Source organism: Plectrocnemia conspersa, unplaced genomic scaffold (assembly GCF_051122295.1).
Source record: "Plectrocnemia conspersa isolate PC_06_02 unplaced genomic scaffold, ASM5112229v1 ptg000011l, whole genome shotgun sequence".
Taxonomy (NCBI): Eukaryota; Metazoa; Arthropoda; class Insecta; order Trichoptera; family Polycentropodidae; genus Plectrocnemia; species Plectrocnemia conspersa.
In genome coordinates, this window is record NW_028277175.1 from 20869213 (window position 1) to 20883029 (window position 13817).

The 13817-nt window shown below is 27.2% G+C and overlaps 1 protein-coding gene across 3 annotated transcripts in view; it reads right to left on the reverse strand.

Annotated features, from left to right (window-relative positions):
* LOC148229903 (transcription factor hamlet-like) overlaps positions 1 to 13817 on the reverse strand; it is a 146160-nt gene that overhangs the window by 32831 nt on the left and 99512 nt on the right. For all 3 annotated transcript variants that reach the window (XM_088198294.1, XM_088198295.1, XM_088198296.1), the window contains exons 3-4: positions 1393 to 1521; positions 1203 to 1326 (exon numbers count right to left, since the gene is read on the reverse strand). In XM_088198294.1, coding sequence (XP_088054420.1) covers positions 1203 to 1326; positions 1393 to 1521 — 253 coding nt within the window. The remainder of the gene's footprint in view (positions 1 to 1202; positions 1327 to 1392; positions 1522 to 13817) is intronic.

The window sequence follows — 13817 nt, forward strand, 5'->3', positions numbered from 1 at the left end:
GATAAGGATAGCTATCATATTTTTAAAACATAGGGTAATATCGAAATGCAGACAAACTATCGAGCAATATATGAAACTTATTCTTCCGCTTATTTCCCTCTGAGAGATGAGTTGGCTTAATTTGTATTTTGGACTAAAACCATAAGTTCTAAAACCATAATTAGTCTTAGAACTTTCATTGGATTTGGTTTGGGTTTGAACTGACAAATTGAGTTTCATAGACATTTTAGAGCAGCATATTAGCGCCTATCAGTTAATTATATATTCGCTAGTAGAATTATACATCTACTAAAATAATTTACAGCAACATATTTTTAAACTATTTTACATGTTTTTAACCTACATATTTTTAAATATAAAATTAAAAAAACTATTTCCTAACATTTAAAAAAGTTGTCCGTTGTCAATACAATCCACCCTTATTATTTCATACGCCACTCGAAAGGGAGGAACTTTATCCATCCGATGGCAACTTCCGCAGCGTCGACATCCGGTAGCCGCGCGTGCCTACTTCCGGTTAAAAGTCTCGTGTATAAATTTCGAAAGCTTTCCCATTCAATTTTCAGTCGAAGAGTCGAAATTCTTCGTATACGAAGGGGCGTTGTTATTTTTGGCGTGACCGTTGGCTTCGTTCGTGATTTTATGTACCGATTTGAAAATCAAATTTAAAAGTCATTTGGAGGGTTGATGATGACGGGGGATGAAATAATAAAATGCGGACAAAGTTAAGTGGACACGGCACGTTGCTCGTTTAACGTATTCTAAAAATCAGTATATATAAATTTATTAATTTATTAACATGTTAAGTTGCAAATTTTCTCTAATAATAAATTGTGAATTATTAAAATTTATTACTTTACAACCAAACGTTGTGACACGCGTCGTGCCAAAAGCAAACAGATCGCAATGGCAATAAACAAAGACCAATTATTGATCATAAATATTGTATAAATTTATAGCATTCCCCTTTTTATTTATTTATTTATACACACACGAATGTGTAATAATTTACGATTAAAAAAAATCGAACCTGACATATGGACAATCGCTGTGGTCGTAATTGCATATTGGTAATCGAGTCATGATTGGACCGTGGCCTAAAGTTGATTTATGATGATATTCGATCCCTTTTATGACTTTTGGGGCAGTATGCTAAACAGCTATGCTTTATAAGACGTTAACGAAATAAAATATAAACTTACCAGCATCTCTATCCTGTCTGTCTTCCTGAGGGGCTTGTAATAACTCTTGAAGAAGAAGAGGTTCTCGCGGTCCCAAAACCAATTCAGATCCAGCCGATATATCGCGCGAGACGCAATACCACAACTATGAATAGAAACATATTAACATATAGATTCGTTATATATAAATTATTTTAATATTGTTATTTACCTGTCCAGCTAGCAGGAAATGATGAATATTCACTTCTGGACTATGGTTACTGGATCGAATGTACTTGAGCCAATTTGTAGATTCATGAGAAGCGTCTAACCATCCGCGTACACCGCTACCAGCTATCACCTGAAATTGTTTAATAAAATACATGTGAAATGGGTAAATAATAAAATTCGTTATCATAAAAGAACACACATCGTTGGTGGTATACGTTATGGGGGTGTAACGGCCGTTGCGCGTGTCCAACGACGCTTCACGGCGCGTTTGCGATTCGTTGCAGTTTTGTGTTTTGTCACATACAATTGTGAGTGTTTTTTTATAATATTATCGAGAAAAATTTTTTTACCAATCTAAAATAAAATGGAAAAGATGTTCCAAAAAAAGGCACTACTTTTCTTTTCTTATCGATCGAAGTTGTTTTCATGTCGATCATTTCGGTCATACATTTTTTTTTTGTTTTTTACAGTCTTACTGCGGTTTTTAATACTTTTAATAATAGTCTAATAATTTATATTAATAATTATATTATGCTTTAAAAGGTTTCTATTCTTCCTCAAAATTAAAAAATATAATTTCTCATTTATTGTTCTCAAAAAAATAACTTACAGCAGGTTGTTTCTAAAAATAAAAGGTAAACCTTTCAGAGACACTCTAGAAGCGAAAAGCATCAATGATTCGCCTATTCTTTTCACTAAAGCATTACAAAACTATACCAGAACATATAACGATGCAAAGAGAGAGAAAACGTTAAGCCTTTGCTTACCACTTTACATATAAAATATATAATATAAAATAAACAATGCTTTCTAAAAATATTACTAAAAAGGACAAGCCACTAATAGTATTTAGTTTTATACGCTATAGTCTGATTATTATTTTATAAGAAATATCAATATGCCTATTTAGTTATAATTTATGCATATTTATATTAAATATACATATTTAAATTAGATAATTCCATTTTTGGGTTATGGCTTAATAGTTCTAATTTCCTTCCACTATTCTGATAGATCATAAAAACATGTTATGAGAAATATTAAGTAAGTAATCAAAAAAGAGTAGAAAAAGCTTTAGTATAAATTAAATTTGTGTAAACTCCATTTTTAAGTGGAGATTTTATAATGCCAATTTACTTTTACATAACATTAAAAAAATAATAGCTCCATTGTCATCGAAAGCACCACCATAAGAAGATAAACTGCCTGTTATATAAACAGGAAATAAATCTAAATTTGTTAACCACGTTTTAATGAATAGTAAACCTGTAAAATTGATTGTATTTCCAATAAAGGAAATAATTTTGACTTCATAGCCACTAAAATCAATAAACTAAAACACTGCAAAAAATACTGCACTTTTTTGATTTTGTCCATCTATACAGAAAAATCTAAACCTTTTTTTTATAAATTAAAATATATTACTTGGTTTTTAGTTCTTCCTGTTAAATATAAAATTTTGAAGTTATGAAAATTAGCCAAGACCAAAATTAAAACGTAAAAAGATTAAATTATATTTACTTTATGTAACTTTTGAAATCTATTGTTCAACAATATCATGTAAATGTGTTTTTTTATTAAATAGAGCATTTAAAAGTAACCCAAATATATTTTTTATATGTACTAACGGTATATATGTATATATTAATGTAATTTTTTAACTGCAATTTTATTTGAAACCAACTCAATATTTTAATAGTATGATTGAAATTTTTTAAGTTTTTCGTTAAAACTACTGAATTACGTATATAATTAAATATTATTTGCATTAAATTATTGTAAAATAAGATTATTTCAAACAATTACATACATAGTATTTTTTACTTAAAATATAAGCATAAAAAATAACCTTAAAAAGTTTCTATTCTTCCTTAAAATTACTTAAATAAATATTTTTTTAAATAATTACATGTAATATTTCAATACGGAGTAATTGAAATACTATACGTATAATTAAAACTATACTAAATAACTTGTTAGATAAAAAAGTTGATGAGATTTTGCTAATGAAAAGTATTGTTCATAGAAAAAAATATTTATCGAAATTTAAGTGAACCATGCATTTTTTTCTCGTAAAAATAAAATTATGGAGTTAAGGGAATGGATCTTTATATTCAAGTAGCTCTAGAAATTTACTAGCGAATAATTAGGAACGAGTCTTTATTTTTATAATTATAATTTAATGTAATAAATTTGACAAAATAATAAATTGTATTTAAATATGCATTTTTGTCAAATGGCCTGAATATATTCTTTGTTATATTTACTAACGATAATGTTTATGTTTTTAATTTAATTTGTAATTTTTTTGTGATTTTATTGAATATGCATCAATGATCCAAATACAAACACAAGGAGACTAACTTTGTGTTTTTATTTGGATCACCTTTTTTTTTATAATTATAATTTAATGTAATAAATTTTCTCAAATATTATTTCACTGCCAATAACTATAATTTTAAATATATATAATACATTGATATGTGATATTTATATACATATATATATATATATATATATATATATATATATATATATATATATATATATATATATATATATATATATATATATATATATATATATATATATATATATATATATATATATATATATATATATATATATATATATATATATATATATATATATATATATATATATATATATATATATATATATATATATATATATATATATATATATATATATATATATATATATATATATATATATATATATATATATATATATATATATATATATATATATATATATATATATATATATATATATATATATATATATATATATATATATATATATATATATATATATATATATATATATATATATATATATATATATATATATATATATATATATATATATATATATATATATATATATATATATATATATATATATATATATATATATATATATATATATATATATATATATATATATATATATATATATATATATATATATATATATATATATATATATATATATATATATATATATATATATATATATATATATATATATATATATATATATATATATATATATATATATATATATATATATATATATATATATATATATATATATATATATATATATATATATATATATATATATATATATATATATATATATATATATATATATATATATATATATATATATATATATATATATATATATATATATATATATATATATATATATATATATATATATATATATATATATATATATATATATATATATATATATATATATATATATATATATATATATATATATATATATATATATATATATATATATATATATATATATATATATATATATATATATATATATATATATATATATATATATATATATATATATATATATATATATATATATATATATATATATATATATATATATATATATATATATATATATATATATATATATATATATATATATATATATATATATATATATATATATATATATATATATATATATATATATATATATATATATATATATATATATATATATATATATATATATATATATATATATATATATATATATATATATATATATATATATATATATATATATATATATATATATATATATATATATATATATATATATATATATATATATATATATATATATATATATATATATATATATATATATATATATATATATATATATATATATATATATATATATATATATATATATATATATATATATATATATATATATATATATATTAAAATAAATAATATGTAATCAAAATAGATGGAATAGTGTAAAATGAAATATAAATAAATCAGACCCAAATAAGTATTTTATTTTGCTAGGTTGAAAAAAATAAAAATTAATATAATATTAAGCTATTTATTATAAGACACCTGCCGACGTAAGTTAAAAGTTTTATCAAATCATACACTTTATTTAAAATTGGTAGAAAACTTGGATAAAATTATTATTATACGCTATCGTCAATAGATGACTCGCGCTTTCGTTGAGCAAATCTTTCATTGAAAGGCATGCAAGAAAAAAATATGAATGAATCTCAATTTATTGTTAGGCCAAGTGTGAGGATGTCCACCATTGTAGTCTCGATATAAATACAACAATTAAAGACATCCCAACCGGACGTATTATTACGGCTTTCCACATCCGAAACTATTGAATTACGTCAATATTTTCTACACTTTTCGGAGATGATCTTCTACTCAATGGCCTTTGGCCTACCTGCGGCTTACAACTTTAGAGATGTTCAATAATAAGTGTCCGAGCGAATAATCGATCTATTCACACACTCATGCACTTTGTTGCGCGTATTAAACGGAATTTATATCAATAGAACATCTGTGTAACATTTATTTACTCTTTGGAGGCGTAAATAAAATAAATTAAAAAATATATTTAAAATTGAGTTTTATCAAAGTGTAATTGAGTTTTATGAAAGTGTAAAATACACAATAAAGATAGCAAATGTGAGGTTTATTAATTCATCAAAATGTAAGATCGTCCAGATTTATCTCCTGCTTTTTTCACACAAGAAAGATAGCAAATGTGAGGTTTATTAATTCATCAAAATGTAAGATCGTCCAGATTTATCTCCTGCTTTTTTCACAGTTAAAATATTCTTATTTCTTATAATGATTATTGAGATGGCATTTTAAATTAAAGTATTTTTTTAACAAGCTTATCAAAAATATTTTAGTTATATGTCAAAAATAGTATCACATTATTATGATCTATAATTCTTTACATTGTCACAGTATTAAAAATATTTCAATGAATAATATTAACGCATAGCTTTATTATCATAACATGTTTTTATATTTACAGCATCACACGCTCGATCACCCTCGCGACAAAATCAGCAGATGAATTCATGGGGATAATCCAGGAAGCTGAATTTAAACGGTCGCAGCGGGGGTTCCCATTCAAAAGAGGTGTAAACTCGCAACACCCTCTTCCCTGCTAGATCGTCGCGACAACGGATCATCCCCAGGATACATCCCCCATTATCCTCGGCACGAAAAAAACTACAAAATCGACTGTAAACACGCAGAAAACACTCGAGCCGTCTGCCCCTAATTTGATGGCACTAAATCCGATAATTGGGGTCCTAATCGCATCGTGGAAATGCTTCCGGAACAGGAAACGTCTTGCGAGGGTTGATAGCGGCCACTTACGGATGGCCGTGTGAAACACAGAATGGGGTTGGTTTGTTTAGATAAGATGGTGGGTGGGATAGCATAGCGAAAATGAGCAGGAAATGTAAACAGACGGCCGGAAATAATGTGTTGCTGCCGCAGACATCGCGGCCGGAAAACCCGGTTTTTCCGGTGATTTTTTTTTTTATTTCGCCCCGAGAATGAATATCTTTTCTTTATGGCGTGTAATTTAGGAATGTCCAATTTGAATATCAAATTTGGGTGTACGGATAGATAGCGGTCGTTTGAAACGCTATACCTGTATTTTAAACGACCCGCTTTTTGCTCAAGAATATTTTTTTAAAAGAGAACTAGTGTAAATATATAGAAATATGTATCAGAATTGCGTGACACGGTTACTGTCAGCAGCATAATTTTAAGTATATATTTATTATTATTGGTATTTAAAGAAAAAGTCAATACAATGTATTATTCTAATTTAAATTTTAATTACAACTGAAATGACACAAATTGATCTCTGTTGTATTTCCAAATATCACACAAATGCGCAATTGAACATGTGGTGTAATTGCAACACATGTAAGTTACATAAGAAACATTTAAATAAGAAGTTCTCCGGTGTATCAGTAAGTATTTCATAAGCATTGAAATAAAAACCTTCCGGCGATAATTATTATAGAACATTTTTAATCGAAATTATTTTTTCTCTCTAAGACTTCTTAACCACTTAAACGCCAGCGACTCACCGGTGAGTCGCTTGTTGATTATTTTTTTTAAAACAAGCTAACGAATTATTTACATTTTTTTTTAATTATTAAAAAATATTGTACTAGTTTAATTTATCAGTAAACACAAGTATTTCAAATTTATTTTAAGAAAGAAATACTGACGCGTGAAGATAAATAACAGGTGACTCACTAAAAAGTTACTGGCGTTTAAAGGGTTAAATGGAATTACGAATCCTTAATTCTTATTTGAATTTCTATTTTTTTTAATATGTGTCATTTTTAAAACAAGTTTCATGTCAATATTTAAAACTACGACAGCTATCGTGCTTCAAATTTCGATATATCCTACGCAAAATATAAAAAAATATTGTTGTTTTATTGAAATTTATATTTTTAAAGTTTTTAAACATTTCCTTTTTTTGTCTTAGACTTTTTTAAAAAAGTAATGTTTTTTTTATTTTTTTATTTAAAATAAGATAAGATTGAGTAACTAACTTATCCTAGATATTAATCAGAGATTCTTGTCTTATACCAATATATTTAGAACTACGGCTATTTTCGTGTCTTTGAATATCGTTATATCTCAAGCAAATGATAATAGAAATGTAAAAAAATGTTGTATATTTTATTTTTATTTTATTAAATTTTTTTTTTTTTCTAAGATTATTTTATACAGTCTGAAAAAAGACGGCGGATCAAACTGGCTTGCAAACTTAGTTCAGATATTGTAAAGATCTATTTTTAGAATTTATTTCATGACGATAACTTTAAGAATACGGCAGTTATCGTGCCCTAAAAACCCCCAATAATAACAATTTAATATATATCTTATTTATTATTTTATTTTATATACGTTATTTTGAAACAAAATCACGGATCAGGCTGGTAAACGAACTTTTACGTTGTTATTATTATAACATACATTGAAAGCTCTAATGAAAAACGTGGTAAATAGCATGAAGATACATTTAAGACTCAATACAATATTAGCGATTATAAAAATCTATTTTACTAAAATGGTAATCAAATATATACATGGGAGCAAAATTACTACGAAAAGATGATTTAAAAATGACAGATAAAATTTTTAAAGGGTTATTTTGATAATATAAGGCTAAAAGCAATAATTGAAATAAATAAACTCAAAGTAGATAATTCCATAGACATTCTTGTCAAGCATTATATAAGCTTTATTTATAAGTAGCATTTCCAGAAATATTCTCACTACACAAAAAAATTTCAAACGCCTCAAAATTGCTTTTAAAAATATCAGCTATTTTTGTATATCCAAAAAAATTATGTATTAATAATAATAATTATTAATACATAAATTTTCTTCAACGTTTGTGGAAAAATGTTTCTAATATCAGTGTTAAGAAATTTTGATATTCAATAGTGATATTTTTCGTAAATATAAAAATATTTTTAAATAAAAAGTATAAATGATTACATTTATATCATATTTATGTCACATTATTACTCACGTAATATATACATATTTTAATATAATTTACATCCCATAAAATAGCTTCATGTGGATACTGAACTTCCCATTAAAAAACACACAACTCAATTAAAGACACGTATAGGCCTCGCCGACCGGAAGTCGAACGAAAAGGAAGTGATATTTTTCCGTTCGAACGCACGAGTCGTGTGTCTTGTAGATAGAAAGCTTCCGGCATAGGAAAGGGTAGAATTTTCTATTAGAAAAAATATAATATGTTTGAGAAGCTCTAGAGGTCATAGTCGGACGAACGATAAGCGAGGATGTCGTGGAAATTAAAAGCTTTTCCTTGCTTTTTCCAGTGATGACCTCGATGCCATTTTGCCAGGATGTCAGAGGACTGGGGGAGACTTGTCATAAAAAGTGGGGGCACGACCTTTATATGAAGGTGTTTTTCAAACTTTCGATATATATTTTATATATCCGTAATATTGTAATATATAATAATAAATGTGTTAAGTATAAACATCGCTTTTATTTATTATAATATTATTTTGATATAATATATATTAATTAATATAAAGTTTAAGAACAGTTGGGTAAGTGGCATTGAAGGGATAGAGGCACTCGTGACGGGGGTCACGAGATAATGGATTGCTTATTCTATTAAAACTTGATACTCATACAGTCGTTCTTTTGATTCATATTAAATTTAATACATCTATAAAATGCTCAACATTGGAAAACTACTCTATAGATGGGCTATACGCAAATTGAAATATGAAACTTTCAAATTTTTACGCTCCACAGGAGCCGCTCGAACTTTTACAGGCACCGTTCAGAAAAAGCTCAAAAAAAACAAAACATCCGTACGATATTATACTGGAATATACGCATGAAAGATATTTCATATTGAACTTTCAATATATATAATAAAATGTAATCGAATTTAATATTCATTATAATATTAATCAAATTAAAAATATAAAACTGAATTTTAACGCGAGAAAGCACAGCTCTTGTCGCTTTTAATTTTATTACTACGCAAATGTTTGAACGCTCGAAAGTTGTTATATTTACATACACACATGCCAACGTTTCATAAAAAGGAAACGGCGCGAAAAGTTTTTATTTCGAAACGAGTTTCTCTCTGCGATCTTGTCTAGCGGAAATTCAAACGAAAGCTCAACGCTAGCAAATGCCAAAGCTCCGCTCCTTTCCTGTGAACCGTTTTTTTTGCTATACGAAAAAATGCAATTTGCAACTTGAAAATTATACTTTTTTAAAGCTAAAAACAGCATCTATATAATAATGCGCCGTTGAGCGCAGATCGCATGTGCGATTACACAAATCGCAAATAGATATTAGTACTGCCGTTTTCTTTTTCTCCCCACACGATTGCGAGCACAAAGAAATAATAAAACAATTTTCCGAAAAAGTGAACCACTATCCCCAGTTAAAGTTAACGGGCTCTTATAGCCAACCGCCCACATAAAAAATAAACTTGGGGGATGTTTAATACGAGGGGATGCGGCTGCTGCGTTAAAGCGTCAAAATATCGACTAATTTAGTTGTACATTTGTTAATATGACTTCATCGATTTATATCGTATTTTTAATGGCTTGCTTAGAATTTTAGAATTTTTAATAATAACCACTAAGAGATGTATTATATCCATATCTATAATATAAAACATAATAGACAGTATCTTACAGTTAAATTAAATAATTATTTGTAAATTAAATATGCGCATCGATAATGATTTAAAACAATCTTGTTTGAGGTAAAAAGTGAAACACTATTGTTGTATTTTTTAAACCAAACACTGTCACTGAATATATACTATATATAATAGATCTACCTTAATTATAAATCTAAAGTATTTTATTATTTTACAAGCTTTTAACATAATGCGTTATACTCAGATTCTAATACCTCTTTAGTATAAAAAGAAAAGTAAATTTATTTGCAATAAAAATTATGTTTTAATTGAATAGATTAACTTTAAATTAGAACAGATTATCCCAAAAGCCATAACTTACATCCCCGAGATAAGATTTAGAGACATTACAATGAGAAAAAGCAACCCTCGTCCTCCGTGGACCGCGAGCTAAATTGATGAGCGATGGTCCGACATGTGGCTATGGCAGTTAGGTCTTAAAGTTCGCTTCACTTCACATATTTTCACTTACGAATATGACTACATCGCATAACATCTGTTCTGTGATAGCAAAATCGAATAAAACTTCATATAAAAATATGAAAGGTTCAAAATAAATATATGATATGTATTGAAATGTTATAGGTATACATAAATATATCTGGGTAATGCTTTAACGGCGTGGGGTTGTATAAAACGAGATATTTCTTACGAGATGAGGAGTAAATGTAGCGTGATTCTGGCTGCGGCAGACAAGACAAATGGAGAATGCGAAAGATTTATCATAGTTAATAATCCACACGTTTATTAAATATTATAATAAATATCTGATGACTTACATAAGCAAATATAGTAGAGTAACTGCAATATACATTTTGAATTTCGCTATCTACCACAGCCGAAATAGCCTTTAGCAACACAGGGGTAGGAGGGTTAAAATGTAAACACAGCCACGCGCCAGCTAAATTATGTACGATTAATTTGGATAGCCAGCAATGGCTGAAGCTATACAAAATTCGCCCGGACGAAATTTTGTATCATAATAAATTTTCAATACATAAAAATAGCATCCAATCAACCAGGTACATACATATATATGTATGTGTACTTTTAATTAGTGAATGCGAAGTTTTAATCATAAAAATGTTAACTACCCCTGTCCGCGGTTCGTGATAAATGTCCGGCAATTATAAACAGTCGTCACGTAACTAATTGTCCAGTCGGCGGTCCGACGTTTTGGATATGAATGATCACAGCATCAGATGTTATCTCATCAATTAGCTGGGATTAATTTTACTTTTAGGTTCAAAGTTATCAGACGAGGCGTGAGTATCAATAACGGGTAGGTCCACTAGATAAATTTATTGCCAGATTTTTTTTGCATGTCGTTGTTCAAAGGCTTCGAAGAGGATTTGAAGTCATCTTATTAAATCATCTGACTAAATAATTGACACGGCATAAACAATTTGTGATTGTGAAAATCAATATTATCAATGTCCTGACGGACCACATGACACGCAATACTAATTTGGAGAATTTAAATTAGTGTCTTAGGAATAAATTCAAAACATAATTTTTAAATTGCACTGATGAATTGGATGTAAATATTATTAAAAAAACATGGGAAATATAAGAACTAAATTACATAATTTAGTAAACAAAGCACTCTCCGAAAGAGAAATACCGAATACAGTGAAATCTCTTAATAACGAATACCGATATAACGAAATTCCCAGTACAACGAATCTTCAATTTGTCCCCGAAAAACTTTCATACAAAATGTTTTCATTGTAACAAGGACTGTTTTTAGTATAACGAAAAATTTTGATCCGAAGACGTTACAACTTGCCACAATATTTCTCCGAATTTAGTTCGTCCTTGACTTGGCGTGTGCCGGATGTGTTTACAAGCGATATTCAAGGTGTTTTTTTAACAAATTTTATTAATATGGTAATTAAAAATAAAATAAAAATATATCATCTTCCTTACATTCAATATAACGAATTTTCTCTTCGGTCCCGTGAGCTTCGCTATACTGAGATTTCACTGTAATTTGATTTTAATTATACTATTTAATTTATAAAAAAAATATAGGATTGATTTATACAACTGATGAACTATGCATTAGATATTCAATATATCTATGCAAATATATATATTATTAATTTATATTATGTGAGAAATTTATCCTAAATTTATTTCTCTGACATTACTATGCATAATACATAAATAATTTATTTCGATGCACTTCGATTCTTACTAACTGACAAACCCACCACCAAATAAAATTTTAATTCGTCATACAGTATTAAAAAATATTTATTACCAAACCCACTTCTTTGATTACCGTCGCGAAAAATATGATTGACACATGACAGTATACATTTGAATAATTATAATGCAATAATAATATCGACAGGGTGGAAAAAATACATTTTCTCCCCCTTAACGAACCGATATTGTCAATGTCGCAATAAATACAAAAGAGACGAGTTTTACGCTGAATTAATGTCATAAGAGGGTTGTTTTTGGGGACTAGATCAAGTGCAATCGATGCGTTTTTACGGACAAATTCGATTATGTATGGTTAATGAAGAATTTTAACCATGTGAAGTGCAAAATTTGATCTATGTCAACTAGCTTGTACGGTTCAAGAGTACAAATACCCCTAAAACTACTTCAAGTCCGAGCCCCTCTTTTTGTGAGCTTAGCATCCGATGTCTTAATTTCAATATCAATAAATTCGCTTTGTATATTTTCTCGTTTTCGTTTCGATTTCGGACCCTCGTTTGTTACCGATTGTTCCCGATTCTCAGAGGTCAAACCGTGCCGGAGAACAACGGGAACAACTTGATATTTCCACTCTTGGCCCAACAATGGCCTCTTTGACAGTTCTTCTTCGGCCGGACATTCGGCTGTCACTAAACAGGTAGTCATAACGTTTATTCTCGTAACAATGCATAACAATAATACATTTTAGAAGCCATTGATGTCACGCATTCCTGATGAGATACATGCGAATATTCAGCATAACCGCTACTGGTATAACAAGAATAAAAAATATTGAAAATAAATTAAGAGCTCGACATCGGCATCACGAATCTTCCCCAATGATATTTCAAATCTCACGATCCCTCAACAGTGTCTAATGACCCCTAAATTTTGCGTTAATAAGGATTACTACTTCGGCTGAAATCCTATCATATTTCCGATCTATATACGCACACATGTTCCTGTTCTTTTATTATCTATATTACATATAAATACGGACAAACATTTTTTTCTTCAATTCTTATGATCATTCATTTCGGAATGCCGACACAACCCGAAAAAGGATTAACGCACGTTAAGGAATGATCTTTTATTGCGAGA